The sequence below is a fragment of the Paroedura picta genome, chromosome 4, assembly GCF_049243985.1.
Source record: "Paroedura picta isolate Pp20150507F chromosome 4, Ppicta_v3.0, whole genome shotgun sequence".
In the NCBI taxonomy this organism is placed as follows: Eukaryota; Metazoa; Chordata; class Lepidosauria; order Squamata; family Gekkonidae; genus Paroedura; species Paroedura picta.
The window spans coordinates 2,718,477-2,738,586 of record NC_135372.1 but is presented as its reverse complement, the minus strand read 5'-3'; the positions used below and the strand labels follow the sequence as shown (position 1 = coordinate 2,738,586).

The window sequence follows — 20,110 nt, the reverse complement described above, 5'->3', positions numbered from 1 at the left end:
ATTAATTTTTAAAAAATTCCATCTAAACATCCGGAAGAAGTTCCTGACAGAGTGGTTTCTTAGTGGAACAGGCTTCCTCGGGAGGTGGTGGGTTCTCCATCTTTGGAGGTTTTTAAACAGCCATCTGTTGGAGCCATCTGACGGAGAGGCTGATTCTGTGAAGGCTCAAGGGGGTGGCAGGTGACAGTGGATGAGCGATGGGGTTGTGAGTGTACTGTACAGTGCAGGAGTTGGACTAGATCGGGGGTCATCAACCCGCAGTCCTCGGCCCGGTACCGGGCCGTGAAGGCCACGGTACTGGTCCGTGAAGGCCACGATACCGGGCCGCAGGCAGCTGCGCCTGCCTCCCCCCCCCACAGCGAGAAGGAAGGGAAGAGGCAGGCGGGCCGCCGGCATGCCGGCGACGCAAACGTACATGCACACAGTTGCCGCGTATGCGCGTTAGCGCCACCTGGGCCGTCGGCTTTCCCCTCACCCCCGGAGGCGGTCCCTGACCTCAGAAAGGTTGGGGACCGCTAGACTAGATGACCCATGAGGTCCCAACTCTATTATTCTATGATTCTGTGATTCTATGAAGCTGTCCCCATGGTAACCAGGCTCTGGGTAGCAGGAGAAACTGAGGCAAGGCCTCCGAATGTGGAAAGGTAGCTGGGAGTTCTGGCCCTCCCAGAGGGCAATTCTTACAAAGGTTACATGGTGGCAGCAATTGAACCGAGAGAAAGAAAACCCCCTTCAGGTGTTGTGAAAACCCAGGAAGGCACGGTAGAACAAGGCCTGCAGACCAGGGCAGGACAGTTCCACCAAAATTCCCAGTAATTTATTCAATATATACTTAAAATCTTTAGCATGCCCCTCTTAACCACATGTTCTGAGATTGCTTCCAACATCAATATTCAACAAGTTATTTTAAAAGTACACATCAATTCACCCCTTTATGAACCTTAAAAATATATCTTATCAAATGTTGACTCGTTTATAGTCAAGAAACAAGAGGAAGGGGGAAATCCACACACACCGATCAACTGAAATGCCAGAGACAGATTTGGAGTCTAAGAAATACAAACGGCATGCCAGACAAAGAGCTAGGGGAAAGATATTTCCTACTGGAGCATCAACAGCAAGAAGGCTCTGTGTCCAGTGATCACTCATCTCACCTCTGAGGGGGCCGAGGGACCCAAAAAACAAAACCCCTCCTTCTATCTGATACTTTCACAACACTATGATCCCTGACTGTTTGGGATCAGGTAGGGAAGGACAAAGCAGCTGTAATTAAAAATGGCACCAAAACAAAGAATAAATATTTGAGGGGGGGAAATGTATTACAATCCCACTTGTGATACCAACAGAAGCTCCACCACACCCTTTTCAAAACCCTCCCAGAGAAAAGTAGCACCACTTACCAAACCGTTGCAGTTACTAATGGCCACTTTTGAGTTCAGATACTGGTCTTGCAGGTGACCGGCATAGTGGCAGTCTTCGTGGAAGTCGTGTTGCTGGTCTACTCCATTGCGTTTCCAGTACTCCACCTGGAAATGTTCTGCCAGCAGGTTGGCACGCAGGGTCAAGTTGAGGAGAAATTGAATCCTGTGGGCCGAAACTTTATAAAAGACTTGCTGTTCTGGTAGATCGTAAGGTGAGGCGTCTGAACTGCGCCGAGACCTCCGTTTCCACCTGCTTTTCATGTCAAAGGTCAGGAAGTCCCCGTTTTGATCCACCTGGACAGGGAAGGCGATTTCATAGTGGTCAAGGCCAGAGAGGAACTCTTCTGAAAGAGGAAAAAAGAGGGGTGTTGCCAAATTGTATTAGTCTGAATATCTGGCTTCTGACATGGGGCTCTCCCCACGCAAGGCAAAAGGAAGGCCAAACACTTTTTATTTAACCTACAGGAAGGCAATTCTTGATTTGAAGAAAAGTCCCTCAAAATAGCAGACTTGAAATGCAGGCTACCAGATAAGAATATCCCTTAACACCTAACCTGCTAGCAACAATGAAATGAAATCCTGGGTGTGGTCGGTGACAGCAATATAAAGATGGCGATTTTATTTATATTTATTTATTTATATTTATTGCCTGCCTCTCCCCAAGGGCTTGAGGCGGGTTACAATGTTAGGCTAAAACCCCCACAAAACCCCTTAAAACAGGCATAAAAAATCCATTAAAAACCAGAAAAGATGCTGCAGCAGAAAAGACACACCCAACCTAACAATCCCCTGAAACACACACTAAAGGGGAGAGGGTGAACCGAGGGCGCAGGTGTACCTGGCTACCGCCAGTCCTGTAGGGAAGGCCCAGATCTCCCTTGCTGCCCGGCCTCAACCGCAGACCTGGCGGAAGAGCTCTGTTTTGCTGGGCCTACGGAATGCGGAAAGGGCCTGCAGGGACCGCATTTGTGCTCCTTGAGGGCCAGCAGCCTGAGACCTCAGCCAGCCGAGTACCTTTCGCATCTCCTGGGGCAGAACAAGATTACTGAGAGTCTCCATTTTACCTAGCATTGACCTGTACTTTCTAAAATTTCTGAATTTTGCAGAGAGCATCATGCCTCAACTGCAGTATCCAGGTCTTCCTGTCTATCACCCATGCATGGGTGCACTGCCAATTTTAAAAAATATGACTGTTCAGTTGTTGAGGCAACATACTGGAACATGAGTATGCATCATTGTGAAATCATTTCTATTATCACATGTGTATTATCACATCCGTGCTATGGATGCTGAGACCTGAATATGCACTGCATTTCACTGCCTGTCCCCACTTCGTTTCTCTTGTTTGCTGCCTTTCAGGTCTCTCTTTGTCCAAACCCCCATGGCTAAAGGAGGGAACCTTTGAAAGCTTGCTTGTTAAGAATTATTCAAACTCAGAAGAGCTGGTTTATATACTTTAATATCAAAGGAGTCTCAAAGTAGCTCACAATTGCCTTCCCTTCTCTGCCCCACAACAGACATCTTGTGAGGCAGGTGAGGCTGAGAGAGCTCTGAGAGAACTGTGCTAGCCCAAGGTCACCCAGGTGGCTGCAAGTGGAAGAGAGGGGAATCAAACCCAGTTCTCCAGATTAGAGGGTGCTGCTCTTAACCACTATATCAAATTGGCTCTCAGGGATCTGCCTGCATAACCGCTTATCTTGGTAAAACTGAGCCAAGATAAGGTTTTATAAAAGGGTGCAGAGACTGACTTCTGTAACAACAATTTTGGGAAAAAAGGAAAAGGATACAGTGAGCTACTACTGACTAACAACATCTCATTGCAGAAATATAAAATGGGAGATAAATGCATTCTCCCACCGTATATCTAAAATGATGGGTGAAGTAATAGGCAGGCAAAATAATCTCAAAAGTTCCCAGATTTCTTGTTCAGGGTCTGTTCTCATCTTTGCCCTTCTCTGCCATCTGCTTGGCTTCGTTCCTGGAGGTCCGGATCAAGTAACCCCCCCCCCCCAAATCTTCTTTCTCACCTAACCATGATCTCCAAACTCTCATTAAAGTACAGAGATTTCATCTAGAAGACCCTCTCCCCTGCTATCATGTGGGAAATAATCAGCAAGATGTCCAACATAACAGATAGAGCACTGGTCTGGGGCCTGGGTCTCCCAGGTCCCTGGGTCTCCCTCCATGGCACAGAATTCACTACAACCACCCCCCCCCCATGCAATGTACAATATAAGGCATTTGAGACCTCTCTCTCCAGGAAAATTCTGGTCAGCCTCCCCAGCTGACATGTGCAAAGCTGTTTATAAATGTGTTGCTTCCAAATGTTATTTAAAGTAGCATTTCAATCTCCAAATTGTTCCATCCTATGCCCAATTACCCATCCGCCCCTTTCTACCCTTCCAGTGGACCTGTGTGGGAATAGTTTTATTCAATCGTCAACACTGTGTGCAAATCACAGCTCATGGGGCTTTTAATGGGGAGTTTTAATGGTTTTTAATGTATTGATTTATATTGAAATATTGTGAATCGCCCTGAGCTGGTTTCCGAGAGCAGAGGTCATACAAATATGATGATGATGATAATAATAGTAATAATAATAATAAAGGGAGCGATCTGCAAACATCTGGAGGACAATTTGGTGATCCAAGGAAGTCAGCATGTATTTGTCTCCAACAGGTCCTGCCAGACCAACCTAGTTTCCTTTTTTGACCAAGTAACAGGTTTGCTGGATCGGAGAAATTCGGTTGATGTCATTTACTTGGATTTTAGTAAAGCTTTTGACAAGGTTCCCCATGATGTTCTGATGGATAAGTTGAAGGACTGCGTGGCCAAAATCGCGAAAGTGCCGCGCATGTGCGATTTTGGCCGCGCATTGCGCATGTGCGCATGCGCAGCCCGGGCACACATGCGCAATGCACGGCGCGGCCCTGATTCCCTCTCCCCTCCCTTTCGCAGTAAGAAGCTTCCCGGGCCGCAAGCTTGTGGGTTGGGAAGTTTTTTACTGCGGGGGGGGGGGGGCTGGGAGAGAGAGCCGCGGCCCGGCGCCAAGGCCTTCGCGGGTTGGGGACCACTGGGTTACAGAACCGCACTCAAAGAGTTGTTGTCAATGGTGTTTCATCAGACTGGAGAGAGGTGAGTAGCGGGGTACCTTAGGACTCGGTGCTCGGCCCGGTACTTTTTAACATATTTAACATATTTATTAATGATCTAGATGAGGGGGTGGAGGGACTACTCATCAAGTTTGCAGATGACACCAAATTGGGAGGACTGGCAAATACTCCGGAAGATAGAGACAGAGTTCAACGAGATCTGAACACAATGGAAAAATGGGCAAATGAGAACAAGATGCAATTTAATAAAGATAAGTGTAAAGTTCTGCATCTGGATCAACTCTATGATTCTATGATTCTATAATAATAATGATAATGATAATGATAATGATAATGATTCAAAGTTTCTGAACTCATGTACCAGTGGATGAGTTTTCAGGGAAGCCAAAATACCTTCAGGAGGCTAGCTAAGTTTCATACAGGGGGAGGGTCTGAATATCCCCATCTGAGACCTTGAGGACTAGAAACAAGTTTCCCAAAGATCTTCCAGGGAATTAACAAATTCTAATACATTCTCTTGTCTGTAGTTCTGAAGAAAAAAACACTTTTTTTTGCTCTGGTTCGCTCTGATGTGGTGCTATAAGACAGGCTTTTATAAAGTACCCATAGCATTCTCTCTCACTCTCTCTCCCCCATACTTAATCCAGCCCCCCACCCAAATTTTGCTAGATCCACCCAACCCCCTAGGGCAGGGGTAGTCAAACTGCGGCCCTCTAGATCAGTGGTCCGCAATCTTTTTCAGGCTGCGGACCAGCAGCAGCGGGGAAGGCGATCGCCCGGCCGCGCATGTCGTGCATGCGCGGCACTCCCGTGCATGCAGCCGGGTCGCGCATGCACATTTGCTCCATGTGCAGCCACAAACGTGCATGCGTGACCCAATCGCACATGTGAGCATGCGTGTTTGCGGCCACGCACGGCGCAAATGCGCATGCACGGCCTGCCGTGGCCCGGTGCCACGGCCTTCACGGCCCAGTGGTTGGGGACCACCACTCTAGATGTCCATGGACTACAATTCCCATGATGCACTGCCAGTGAATGCTGGCAGGGGCTCATGGGAATTGTAGTCCATGGACATCTGGTAGTTTGACTACCTCTGTCATAGGGACAAGGTTGTTCTCAAATCCCCTCTTTCTCTCTTCTTCCCTCCTTTGACTCAGGCTTGAAAAGTGGCTTAAAGAAATATGGTTTTCTTGTCACATTTCTTATGTTGTTTGTGCAAGATTCTGAGGTAATTTGTCCCTGACAAGAATTTTGATCCTGAAGATAACAGCTAGTCCCTAACCCTATCCCTAACCCACACTTTTTCTAACCCTAACACACCCTAATCCTAATACGCTTTTTTTTGCTCTTTCTGCTTTGGCTGAGGCCAGCCGCTTGTCACAAAGTTGCCCCAGTTTTGCTCCAATGGCTGCATACAACTTCCCAGGCTGAGGCTGTAAATTTCTGGATCTTTTTCTGAACTGTCCCTCGCTTGAACCTGCTGTAAAATCTTCATATTTCACTGCTTTGTCTGGGGGAAAATTTTCATAAACTTCTGCCAGTTCCTCTTTTATGAGGCTGGGTAAATATTTCATGGACTGTGTGGTTAGGAATATCCCAGGGTTGGGCAGCATTTTTTAAAGCAGACAAGATGATCTGGGGATCTTCCCCTGCCACATATGAAGTAAACTCTTTAAGCATTAATCTTTCAGAGTTTAGATCATTCACTTTGATTCCCTCTTAGCTGTTTTTCATGCCATACGTCTCCCCATTTCTGCTCATCCTTCTCAAACTTTAATTTCTCTGCCTCAAGTCGACATTTCCGTGTTTCTATTTTTAATCTGCCATTCCCTCTCAAACGCCGAATCCTTTTATTCAGCTCTAATTCTTATTTCCTCAGCTCTGAGTTGCTCGGGCTCCATTTTAATTTTCTTTTCTTTTTTTAATTCCAGAGCTTTTAATTTCTTTTGCTCCTTCAGGGATGTCAAAGGTACCTCAGAAGTCCCTGTTCTACCCATCCACAATGTCCAGTCCTTTACTAGTGAAAGCCTCAGCATCACTACAGATTTTCTTTCCTGAGGGATTCCCAATTCTATATACTTTTCTATTAGAGTGTGACTCTATTCTTCCCAAATATCCCAAGCATTTGCTGGCAGGGGCTCATGGGGATTGTAGTCCATGGACATCTGGAGAGCCACCATTTGGCCACCTCTGCATCTTGCCCATTGCCCATTTTAAGATTATATTCTGGTCAAGTTGTGAACCGCTCCGTTCAGTAGGGGGAAAAAATTAAGGAAATTTTCTCAATTCACTCTCCACAGACCAAAATCCCCTCTAATCAACAGTCCCTCAAGTTATTATTGTCTCAAGCCGATATCGCCCCACTGAAGCCCATTGCCAGTAACATATTTGCTCTTCCGCCGTGCAACCCCTTTATATGTAACCTCTGTAAAGGCACCGATCCGTAGCGTTCTGAGGTCTTGTGTGGTTATGCTGCCTCCTTGGCTTCCTAATTTTCTCTGTCACCTTAAAAGTCTAATTTAGACCCAAAAAACAGGATAAGGTCGTTGCACATGAGAACGACAGGATGGCCAAAGTGGATCCTTTCCTTCAAAATAAACAGTTGTGTTTGTAAACACAGAGCTTATTTGTAGCAGCGCAACAGTTTCAATATGGCTAACGAAATTAATGGTTCCAGATGGGTGCAAAAGCACAGCCACACAGGGACATTTCTCACTTGGCAGTCAGGCCAATAATTTCCACACCGCTCAACTTCCTAACTTGCTACCCGGGCTAGTGTCTTCCCCAGACTTATTTTCTTCACTTGCCATTTAGACCAGGGGTAGTCAACCTGTGGGCCTCCAGATGTTCATGGACTACAATTCCCATGAGCTCCTGCCAGAAAACGCTGGCAGGGGCTCGTGGGAATTGTAGTCCATGAACATCTGGAGGACCACAGGTTAACTACCCCTGATTTAGACTCATAACACAAGAGGAACATAACACAAGAGAAGCCATGTTGGATCAGCCCAGTGGCCCATCCAGTCCAACCCTTTGTGCCACACAGTCACCAAAACCAAGGTGCCATCAGAAGGACCACAACTCCAGACCACAACTTCTACTGTTGCCTTCCAAGCACCAAAAATACTGCCCCAGACACATATATATACGTTGTGGCTAATAGGCACAGATGAACCTCCAGCTCCCTGTATTTATACAATTTCCACAGCTTCAACAGGGAATTGGATAAACATACGGAGCCCACCACTTCTTGCAACAGTGAATTCCACATGTTAATAACTTTTTGAGTGAAGAAGTATTTCCTTTTATCCGTTCTAAGCTCATGAATTCCGTTGAGTGCCCACAAATTCTTGTATTGTGAGAAAGGCAGAAAAGTACTTCTCTCTCTACCTTCTCTATCCCACACACGATTTTGTAAACCTCTATCATGTCCCCTCTCAGTTGTCGTTTCTCTTTAACTTTTCTTCATAGGGAGAGGTGTCCTATCCCCTCAATCATTTTAGTTGCCCTTTTCCAGTCTTGTAATGTAATTTTTGAGATGCCGGGACCAGAACTGAGCACAACGCTCCATGCAAAGCACAGATTTCTCTCACAGCACCGCATGCAAGCTCCTTCCTATACACACACACACACACACACACACACACACAGCCTTAGCACCAACTCTTGCACAAAAAAACTCTGAATAACCCAGTCCACTGTGATCCCATCTTAGCACAGTTCAATCTCCTGTCCAGTCCCTCCTCTGCAGGACTATCTTTTAGGTGACAGCAACATTCATTGAAAACTCTACCATAAAAACACACACATGGCAAAACACCACACTCTCCAACAGTACCTTGTGACTGGAACGTGTAGCCAGGCAAGTTTCCCATCACCATGGCAGAGATCAGAGTCCAAGACCAAACTCTCCAGGCTGTTGCCATCATGAGTGGCTAGACTTCTTGCTGCGTGGGCTGTTCTGGACGTGACTAAAAGAATCTTCCCCACCATTTCTGTCTCTGAGCCACCACTTATTCTAAGAGAGGAGTCTCTGGTTCCTTGGTGGCCATCCTCGGCCACTCGATGTGCTCCTGAAGGCGGCAATGATGTCACAGGCTCCGTGGTATGCGCAGGTAGGCCCTCAGTATGCGCTGGCGCAAAGCGACATGGCTCTGTCGGAGAGAAGGTGGAAGGGGGATTTGTGAAAGAGCGTTCTTGGGAAATACAGATCGCCTGGAGGCCTAACTATGCTAGGAGGAGCACTGTAGCTTTCTGGCCCTCTCCACAAGTAGAGTGCCCCAGCCTTCTTATCTAGCAGCAGTGGAGCAATGCTGCTCAGACAGCTGTGCACATGGGCGCAAGGCCAGCAGCAGGTTTTTATGAGCTCCTCCCTCCGCCAGCTTCTTCTTCCTCACAAACTGTGGCCACGATTCCTCCACTCGTGGTTGCAGCTCTCCTTTTCTCCCCAGTACGCAGACAAGAAAAAACAACAACAGTGTGTCTCAATAAATCCTATAGGTTACTGAAGAATTCGTTTCTATTGCAGCCATAAAGTCTTGGGTTTCAGCCGGAGGTCAATATTAAGTTGAACAAGAAGAAAAGTATCTTGTCTTCAACATCTTTCCTATTTCGGAGAAACCATCAGGCGCAACCAAGACTAATATCCTCGGTATGAACTAGTTTCGTTGGGTCTTCCTCAACTGGATGTTAATTGCATGTGAGCAAGATGAATACAGATAGAGGTTAATGTCGTGCAATAGGGCTTCCCCCCAACACAGCTATCTTCCCTCACACCCTATCAGTGGGAGTGCAGTGTAGCTTCTTCAGTCTCCTGCAACAGCTGTGCAACCTGTTTGTGAGCTGCACACACCACCACAGTGGTGCTTCAGACCAACACACCATCCCGTTTCCTATGGTGGCTGTTCGGATGCCCCAAGGATATAGCAGTCCCTCCTACAGACTGGCATCAGAGGTATATTCCGCCACTAATGACCCACACTGGCCCTCACACACCAACTCATGAAGCTACCATGTACCAAATCTGGCCCTTGATCGATTACGTTCAGTCCTGTCTATTCAAACTGGCAGTGGTTTCGTGGGGTCCCGGCAGAGGTTCTTCTACACCACTGGTCCTTTGGACTGGAGATGCCAGGAATTAAACCTAGAATCTTCTGCATTCTAACATTATTGGGCTCTCCAGGGACCCTCCGGAATTGCCCATCGACAGGCTCAACTGAATGAGCTGAAACGTGATGTCCACCGCTCCGAGCCGTCTGGGAGGGCGGTATACAAATCTAATCAATAACAACAGCAGCAATAATGTTAAGCAGACGTCCTGAGCCTGCCTCTCCTCCTCTACGACCATCTCTAAATCTCCCTTTAAAGCCATTTTAACTGTTGTCCACTGCTACATCCCATAACAATGAGTTTCACAGGTTCCTGGAGAGAAAGGCAGAATCCATTTTGGAGGATGGATTTGAAGACTTTTGAGGTCTCAACTACTACATTCTGGCTAACTCTCAACAAGTCCCCAGTGGAGATCTGGATTTCCTCTGGATTTCCAGCTATCAATCCTCTCCCCCCCCCCCTTGCTGCCCCTTTCTTATGACTTCCCGTTACCCTTTGGCAACTCCCAAGGTCCCACAGGCCCTGCTGGGGGCTTCCCCTTGCTCTACATCAACCTCCAATCTCTCCCCACACCCTACGTCCCGTAACCTTATCCAGTTACAAGCCTGGTGCAAAGTGAAAACCACAGAGTTCCCCCAGCAAACCTAGAAAGTGTTTTGAGTCTTTCTCAGAAATCAGAGGAATACTAAACACATCCCTTTTTTAAAAAAAGCAACCAACCAACCAACCAAGAGCTTTCAAAGAGAAAACGCTGGTTGTGGGACACAAATGTTCCTAATTTCGCCACTGGGTCTGGAGAGAATGCAAAACTTTTGTCTGAGGATCCAGCTGGAGAGGATGGTAATGCAAAGCATATGGGGTTTTGATTTGGCCCAAGGGGTGCCTCATTTATTGCAGAGAATAAGGAAAAATGCTGCAGGAAAGCAAAGGGCGGGAGAGAAGAGAAACTGACTTGGAGACTGCAAGCTCGGCTTACTTATTTTATAAAAAGGAATGAAGCAAAGCCTGAGGATACTTTGCTTCTCCCCCCCCCCTTCCCTTGCAGGGCTCCTGTGTATTGATTAAGTGTTCTGAAATAATTTTAATCCACTTCTTTCCCTACCAATGGAATCTCAAGTTGACTTAAAAACTCCTAGAAATTTGAGGCTGGGGAGGGCAAGGACCTCAGTGGAATACAATGCCATAGAGTCCGTCCTTCAAAAGATCCATTTTCTCCAAGGGAACTGATCTCTGCAGTCCGGAGAGGAGCTGGAATTCCATGGGATCCCCAGGACCCACTTGGAAGATGGCACTGCTGGTCCCTGAGAAGGTGTTCCTAAGAATGGGGGCCAAACCAAGAAGGGACTGGGGCACATCTAATGGATTTTATGGATAACAGAAAGCCCTGGAAGAACACAGCTGATGTACAGGTTCTGACTGAGTGAAATGGTCTTTCAGGTACATGGACTGCACAGGCTTCTAGCTATGTCTAACAGCTACCCAGAAGACAAAACACTGCAATAGATTAATTTCAACCAAATCCAGAAAGATACCCATTAGGTTATTTTAGGACAGGCTGACCCACACTTCATTATATTTGTTGACCGCCACTCTTGGTCCAGCTGGCTCACAGCAGTTTACAACAAGGTTAAAATGGAATACAATAAAACCCCGGCAGTACCCAGAAAAAAACCCTAACCAAAAAATCCCCCCCCCTAACTCAAAAGACCCCATTCGACCTGATACCTCAGAGGAGAGACTCATTAGACCTGTTTTATCCAGACTGTAGTCTGCACAGGGCTTTTAACCCACTGACAGCTCAAATAAATTCCTCCCATCAACACTGAATTCAATTTCCACAATGATTTTGGGTGCTTTTCAGAACATTTCAGAACAGCTGCCCAAACTCCTCAAATCTACAGATCGCTACCCATTTGTGATGGTCCATGTGGGAACGAATGACATGTCCCTGAATACCATCGCTGCTATTAAAAAAGACTATCAAGATCTTGGGAGGAAACTCAAGCAAATGGGGGCACAAGTGGTATTCTCTTCAATCTTGCCTGTCAAGGGAAGAGGAATGCGTCGGGAGAGGAAGATAATGGAGGTGAATCAGTGGCTGTGTAGTTGGTGCCAGCAGATTTGGTTTCTGGGACCATGGGATAGGCTTTCTTGAGGAAGGCCTACTAGCACCTGATGGACTGCACTTATCGAAGCTGGGGAAGAATGTGTTTGGCAGGAAGCTGGGGAGATTCATCAGGAGAGCTTTAAACTGAAGCCACAAGGGGAAGGAGACGATCAACATAGGGAGTGTATGGAAGGAAAACGATCAGAGGCAGCCCAACCGGCAAGGCCAGCTCATAGGGAACCAAAAGTAAAAGGATTCAGATGTCTTTATACTAATGCCCGAAGCATGGGCAATAAGAAGGAAGAGCTGGAACTTCTCATGCTGATGGAAAGGTATGATCTAGTAGGCATCACAGAAACTTGGTGGAATGATTCTCATGACTGGAATGTAATGGTGGATGGATATGAACTGTTCAGAAAAAAACAGAATAGATCGAAGAGGTGGAGGAGTGGCACTGTATGTGAGGAAAGGGCTTACCTGTCAGGAAATTCTGGTGAAGGAGAGCATATCTACAGTGGAAAGCATCTGGGTGAAAATAAGCGAGGGGAAAACAAACAGTGTGGTGGTTGGTGTCTGCTACCGACCGCCTGACCAACGAGAGGATGTGGATGCTGCACTTTGTGAGCAGCTTGAGAAAATATCCAAGCGGCAGGACCTTGTCATCATGGGTGACTTCAATTTCCCAGATGTGTGCTGGGAAACAAACTCAGCAAAGTGTCCTCAGTCATGCAACTTTCTGACCTGCCTGGTTGATAATTTCATTTATCAAATGGTAGTTGAACCCACAAGAGGTTCAGCCATACTGGACTTAATACTGACCAAAAGGCAAGAGTTGGTGGATGAGGTGAAGGAGGTGGGGGAAGTGACCATGTCCTCATAGAATTCCTTTTTAGATGGGGAGCCAAGGAAGCTTGTAGCCAGACGGGGATGTTGGATTTTCGTAGGGCAAACTTTAATAAACTCAGAGACATGATGAGTGTCATACCATGGACGAGAATGCTGGAAGGGAAGGGAGCATGTGAAGGGTGGGCGCTACTCAAACAACAGCTATTGCATGCTCAATCAATGAATATCCCAGAAAGACGAAAACACTGCAGGAGCTCTAAGAAGCCTATTTGGATGAACAGAGAACTTCTAGAGGAACTAAGAAAGAAAAGGAAAATGTTCAGGAAATGGAGGGAAGGACAGAGCTCTAAAGAAGAGTACCTACAGGTTACTAGGCACTGTAGATCAATCATCAGAAAGGCCAAAACTGAGAGTGAGCTAAGATTGTCTCTATCTTCTGGAGTATTTGCCAAGACTCCCAATTTGGTGTCGTCTGCAAACTTGATGAGTAGTCCTTCCACCCCCTCATCTAGATCATTAATTTTCACAGTCAGAGTAGTTCAGCAGTGGAATAGGCTGCCTAAGGAGGTGGTGAACTCCCCCTCACTGGCAGTCTTCAAGCAAAGGTTGGATACACACTTTTCTTGGATGCTTTAGGATGCTTAGGGCTGATCCTGCATTGAGCAGGGGGTTGGACTAGATGGCCTGTATGGCCCCTTCCAACTCTGATTCTATGCTTTAAATTTTCCCTCTGCAACATGCATGATTGATCTGGAGTGACCCTCCCTTTCCCCCACGATATCCAGAAGTGGATATAACCCTTGATATTTGAAAAAACGCCTTTAGTAGTATGCAGATTTCTGCTTTTTGCAAATCAACTTCCTTCTCCATGCCTCGTAGCAAAGCAGTCTTCCCTGATTGGCTGGGGCATTAGTTCAAAGACTTTCTGGTTTCCGGTTGCAAGGCTTGTCTTAAAGTGACTTTACCCCGGAAGCCCTAACTTCTCTCAGCAGAGATTTGCCTCTTGGATTTATTCCCCCCTCCTCTGCTGTCTCCAATCCTCCCTCCACCCTTGTTCAAGAGAAGAAAGAGACTCCTGCTGTGCTTGGCTCCCCTCCCCACTCTAAGCTTCCCCAGTCAAGTGCAGAACACTGGGGGGGGGGGGCATAGAGGAAGACCAGAGTTCAAATCCATCTGAATTCAGCAGGATCCACAATGAAAAAAAACAAAGTAAGTGCAGAACTAGCCCTGGCCTCAACCAAATCCCTGTCGGAAGAGCTCCGCCTTGCAGGCCCTGTAGAACTGTGATGGCTCGAACAGGGTCTTTAGCCCAACCGGGAGCTCATTCTACCAGGCAGGGGCCAGGACTGAAAAAGCCCTGGCCCTGGTTGAAGTCAGGTGCACCTCCCACAGACCAGGGATCACCAACCTATTCAAATTTGCAGAGTACAAAACTCTGCAAGGGGTGTAAGGAGTTACATGGTCCCTCAAGATACACTGGGCCCAGACTGCAAATGACTTAGAATAAAATACTGGGAGTTGATTTCCAATTCCACAGCCATGCCAAGAAGCTTACAATTCAATTCTTTCTTCTCCCTTCTCCCAAAGGCATTTCTTTCCTTCTGTACCATTTGCTGTTTCCTCGCACAAGATCAAAGCATCCATGCTCACTTCAGTGCTTTTGCCCATCCGTATGCCAGCGTCAGAGATATGGGCCAGCGGTGTGGGCTGTGCGTATCGAAGGCACACTGGAAATCCCCTACCGAGGTTGTATACGCAAGGCAAACAGACGTACAGAAACGGTGACGAGGGCTGAAAGCAACAAGTAAAATATATCTATATATTGTCTCTGTCTGAATATTTATGTATCTTATATGTTTTATTTATTTATATATTCTTTGATTTATGTACTGCCGCTCTCAAAGACTTGCGGTGGTTTTCAATAAAATAATAGAACACGGAACCCTTAAAATCCCCCCGCCCCACATTAAAACGGTGGTCCCCAACCACTGGGCTGCGGCTGCCTCTCCCCGCCCCCCCCCCCCCGCAGTAAGAAACTTCCCAGGCCGCAAGCAAATCGGCCGCAAAAGCGTCTGATTAGCTTGCGGCCGGGCAAGCTTCATTTTTGGGGGGGAGAGGGAAGCAGAGCCACGCATGCGCGTTTGCGCCATGTGCGGCCGCAAACGCACATGCACGGCACTCCCCGCTGCCGCCCTCCCCACCGCCGCCGGCAGTCCGCAGCCTCAAGAAGGTTGCGGACCACTGCATTAAGAAGAAGAAGAAGAAGAAGAAGAAGAAGAAGAAGAAGAAGAAGAAGAAGAAGAAGAAGAAGAAGAAGAAGAAGAAGAAGAAGAAGAAGAAGAAGAAGAAGAAGAAGAAGAAGAAGAAGAAGAAGAAGAAGAAGAAGAGTTGGTTCTTATATGCCGCTTTTCCCTACCCGAAGGAGGCTCAAAGCGGCTTACAGTCGCCTTCCCATTCCTCTCCCCACAACAGACACTCTGTGGGGTGGATGAGGCTGAGAGAGCCCTGATATTCCTGCTCAGTCAGAACAGTTTTATCAGTGCCGTGGCGAGCCCAAGGTCACCCAGCTGGTTGCATGTGGGGGAGTGCAGAATCGAACCTGGCTCGCCAGATTAGAAGTCCGCACTCCTAACCACAACACCAAACTGGCTCATCTTTAAAACACATTAAAGATGGCTATTAACTAGAGTTAACCCCCATCTCCTCCCCACACTCCTGTCCAGCTAGCAGTCCAGAGATTGCTCCACACCACTGGTTCAGACCCACACTCAGGAAGGTGGAATGCCAAAGATCTCCATGTATCTCTCTACTCTATAAAGTGTGCATGCACATGAATGCTTATGCCTCAAATAAAACTTGGTTGCTCTTAAAGATGTTACCGGACTCCTATTTATTGGGCATCTTCATGATGCTGTTTGCAAATATATTACTAATTTACTTTTTCCTTAAATCTCAGCTCCTGTCTTCTTTCCGCGTACATGAGGCAGTAGTAAAGGCGGGGAGGAAGGAACAAAAGGAGGGCTAAGGGAGCTCGTACTGATGTCACTTCTGGGGGCGTGGCAGGGGGCATGGCCAGCTGATATTACTTTCAGGGCTCCTCAAAGTCTGAAAAATTATTTCAGGGGCTCCTCCAAAGTCAAAATTGTTGGGCAAGGATTGGTTAAAGTTAAACAATAGTTTGTATCCTGGCTGACCAGCAAGAATTGAATCACCCCCCCACCCATCGTTATTTGGACGTAGGGTATGTTCAAAGGAAAAGCAATGCAGCTGAAGTAGATAAGCTAAACCCATATTCCCTAGGCCAGGGGTGGCCAAACTGTGTCTCTTCAGATGTCCAAGTGGCAGGGGCTCATGGTAATTGTAGTCCATGAACATCCATAGAGTTAGGCCACCTCTGACCTAGGGCTGTAGCAGGTTTGTCAGAGCTCTTTGGACAAGCTGGACAGCAATAATTCACACGCACACCCCATTTGTACATCGTGGTAAAGGCTTGGTTGGGTGAACTTTCACAACAATGAACTGGAGAGGTTGGAGATTGAAGCTGGGGACTTCTGCATGCCAAGTAGATGCTCTGCCACTGAGCCCTGGACCCTGCCCCAGGTCTGCCTTAGGTTTTCAAGGGAAAACGTTCTCTGCACCACACAGGGAATAACTGGGACCACCCTTGTGGTCTTCACAAGCATCATGCATATGCATATGGATAAAGTTCCTTGCGCAATGTGTCAAACTAGGGCCCAAGAAATATGGGTTCCCATTCCCATTTCTACGTGATCATGCAATTCACTGGGTGACCATGAGCCTGGCCAGGCATTTTCCTTAACCTATCCCTCTTTCCAAGGTTGTCGTGAAGACAAAATGGAAGATGGGAAACCATGCATGTTGGAGATTGGCAGAGGTTGGGTGGATTAAAGGCAAACAGATTAAGGAAGCCCATACAGTTGGGCCAAACTAGCTTCGGATGAACACGGATGACCTCAGTCTCACAGAGATCACTGGCCTACAGAAGAAGGCAAACCACAAAGTTTTGGGGCTCAAATTTACTTTGCCAGTAGTGATAGGGGGGGGAAAGCACAGGGGGTATGCCTCATACTGCTGGTCTACCTAGTCCAAGATGGTCCTCTCTAGCTTGAGAGCAGCCAAAATTGGAGATCTCTTCCCTGGAGACGACAGGGGTTCTGTGTGGCAAGCAGGTTCTCTGCCACTCAGCCACGGTCCCCATCCTAATCTACACAGTGTGGTTAGTAACAGTAGCCTCTGATCTGGAGAACTGGGTTTGATTCCCTGTTCCTCCATGTTCAGCCCCACTCCTGAAGCCTCACCTGTTGTGGGGAGTGTCTGTTGTGGGGAGAGCAGGGCTAGGCAACTGTAAACCTCTTTGAGATTCCTTCGGGCAGTAAGAAGCGGGGCACAAAAAGGCAGGTCTTCTTTTCTAGGGTGCTTCCACGGGGAGGTCTGGAATCCAAACCAGAATGGAGTTTTTGGGGAGTGTCAAAATGGTCTCACCCCACCAACTGTCTACAGGGTGGTTGACACAACGATAAAATGGAGTGAGGTGATGCATAACTCCAGCAATAGCAGCTCTTCCACATTTCAGGCATCGTGTTGAACACGATGGCTTCTAGAACAAACATACTGTTTAAAAATGCCTGCTTGCATAAACGCACAATAATGCAGTGATGATCTTTGTACTACAGCAGCAGCAGCTGCTCAAACAACTTTGAAAAAACCTGCACAGCCAATCAGGCTTCCAACAGCCAATCCCAAAGCCCCACCTGGCCCCACCTACTTTCTAAAAAACATATGGTGGGCATCAGAAAAGGGGCTACAGTGCCCACAGGCACGTCGCTCGGGCAGCCTGATCTATCAGCTTCTCTGAATTCCCAGCACAATTGTTTTTAATAGCCCTTTTTATTGTGTATAGCCCTTTTTCCTGCGCAGGTATCAGGGGAAAGGTATGCCTCTGAAACAAAAAAGCAAACTCAAAAAACCTAGGAATGCTAGGAATTCTGAGGAGCTAGTAGATTGTGGCAACAGACTTTTATTGTACAAGGACTTAGCAATTACCTGGAAAAAAGTAGTGGGGTAAAACAGGAGTCCCAGGTGGGGAGAAGGGGTGAGTCAGGAAATCAGGTCTGTGGGTGCATTTGCAGCAACTAGAAAAGCTACAGCAGATGTGAAAGCAGCCCTAGGTAAATAGATGTTCTTCTCCCACCGGCTATGAGCCTGACCCTGCCAGAACCTGGCACGGGACCATCTACCTCAACCTTTTCCAACCTTTTGACCATGGATAGATTAACCCTTGATATATTTTTCAGGTTGCGAGGAAGCCAGGAAGCGGTGCCAGGCCCCTTCCGAGAAGCCGTCGCCGAGGGGAGACACAGGAGCAAGCCAATCGATCCAGTGAGCACTCATTGACCGTCTCCATTGCAAAGAAAGAAACGTATCCTAGAGTCCCGGGGACGTGCAGTGACAGCAGTGGCCACGCAAACTTCTGGGAAAGGCCGCGAAACCCCAGAGAGCTCTCAGGTCCCCGCAGGGTTGCTGGCTGGGAATCCCTGGTCGACCTTCAATCTCCAAAACCCTTCGCAGCCCAGCCAGGAGACACCAAAGGCCGAAGCTGCCCCCCCCCCCACTCCCTCGGCCATGTCAAGAGGCCGCGTCCTCCCTGCTGACTCATGATGCCCCCCCCCCCCAAGAAGCGCATCCAGCTGCCTGGCAGGGAGCGGGCTCCGCGACTCCTTCCTTCCTTCCTTCAGCTGTTTTGGAGGGGGGGGGAACGACCACCCCCCTCACCCCCCCCCCTTCTGCTTGCCAAAGGGCACGTGCGGGCGCCTGGTCTGGGACGGGGGGGATCGGTCCACGTCGCTCGGCTCCCGCGGGCCAGCGCCGCCGCCGCCGCCGCCACACAGCGCAGCGCAGCGAGCCCTCCAGGCGAGAGGCTGGCGCTGCCCTCCCTCCCTCCCTCCCTCCCTCCCCCCCTCCCCGCCGCCGCCTTCCCGCGAGCGCCTTCGGGGGATGCGAAGCGCAAAGGCGCAAGGCAGGCAGGCGGGCGGGCGGGGCGCTCGGGCCGGGCTCCAGCCTTACCTTGGCTGCGGCGCCGCTCGCCGGGCTGGCCTCGCTCCGGGCGGAAAGTGGCTCCGAGGCGCAGCCCCCAGAGTCGGGCCCGGGGGGGGGGAAGGAGGCGGGCTGGGCGGGCGGACCCCTCGCTCGGACCGTGGCCCCGGAGGCAGGCGGGCGGGCGGGCTGTGCTCGGCTCGGCTCTGCGCGGCTGCTCCTCCTCCCCCGCCGATGACGCCCGAGCGAGGCCGGTCTCGGTGCGCTTGGCTACCCCGAGCGGAAAGGAGCGGAAAGGAGAGGCCCGCGCGGGGCAGGAGCGGCCCCAGGAGGCTCCCCGGCGCCACCGGCGGGCGGCCTGCGGCGAGGAGGCAGCGAGCCGGGCTTTATACCCCGCTTGGCACTGCCCGTCGCCTTCCTGCCTCTGCCCGCCACAGGCACCCGGGGAGGGAAAGAGCTCTGGAGAAGTGAGCTGGGAGAACGGCGCTGGCAGGACTGCGACGAGCCCAAGGTCACCCCAGCCGGCTGCGTGCGGAGGAAGAGCGGGGGAAGCCCACCCTGCTCTCCAGATCAGAGGCCGCCGTCCTTCACTACTACGCTGAGCTCCGGCGCTGGGACGTCTGGGCAAGGGTGTTGGGAAAGGGGTGTTCTCAAAGCAATACAGGGAAAGTGGGCTGGGGGGGGGCACAGGGGAAACCAGGAGCTCAGTTGCTGCCTTGGAAAACTGGGCAGGGGTCTTTGCAAACTCAGGGGGTTCAATCCCCACTTCTGGACCCAAATGGTCATCCAGAGGAGCTAATAATTATCTATCTATCTATCTATCTATCTATCTATCTATCTATCTATCTATCTATCTATCTATCTATCTATCTATCTATCTATCTATCTATCTATCTATCTATCTATCTATCTATCTATCTATCCTTCCAATAGCAGGAAGCATTTAATAAGATGAACTATGCAACCCAGTTAGGCAGGCTGTCTGGGCAGTCCCCCTAAATACGAATATCTAAGTTCTCAGTCCCCTCCTTCGCAGCTGGGGAGAAGTACAGGGAGCTCTGCCTCATCTCTCTGGAGAGCATGAGGTTCACATTCCTGTGGGTTGCACCAGGATGCCATGTTGGAGTTGGGACTTGGTATTTTGCCCCATGGGAACGAGAGGTCTGTGTAACTGGCGACAACAGCAACCATCATGCCAGTGACATTTGCACTCGACATAAAGCTTTCTTGGGGGCTGGGGATTTTCAGCTGGAGCCATTTCCAAACATCCTGGAGGGAGGCGGTGCCCTCCCCTGGACAGACCTATAGATGGAAAGAGGAAGTTGGGGGGAGGGGGGCCTGTGCAGGTGTTGCATCCAAGCATGCTGCCTCCCTCCCTCCCCCCCCTCTTTTGGGCTCCTCAGATGCAGCTGGAGGCTGGTAGGACGGAGGGACATATGGGGCTCTCAGGTGGAGCAGCT

General features: G+C 49.0%; 1 protein-coding gene across 4 annotated transcripts in view; it reads right to left on the bottom strand.

Annotated features, from left to right (window-relative positions):
- Positions 1–18,879, bottom strand: part of ADAMTS10 (ADAM metallopeptidase with thrombospondin type 1 motif 10) — a 77,004-nt gene extending 58,125 nt beyond the window's left edge. For 2 of the 4 annotated variants that reach the window (XM_077331541.1, XM_077331542.1), the window contains exons 1-3: positions 18,681–18,879; positions 8,373–8,688; positions 1,401–1,765 (exon numbers count right to left, since the gene is read on the bottom strand). In XM_077331541.1, the coding sequence (XP_077187656.1) occupies positions 1,401–1,765; positions 8,373–8,463 (456 nt within the window). In that variant the 5' untranslated portion in view covers positions 8,464–8,688; positions 18,681–18,879. The remainder of the gene's footprint in view (positions 1–1,400; positions 1,766–8,372; positions 8,689–18,680) is intronic. The other 2 variants (XM_077331538.1, XM_077331540.1) reach the window with 1 other exon arrangement.
- Positions 18,880–20,110: the final 1,231 nt, after the last annotated feature.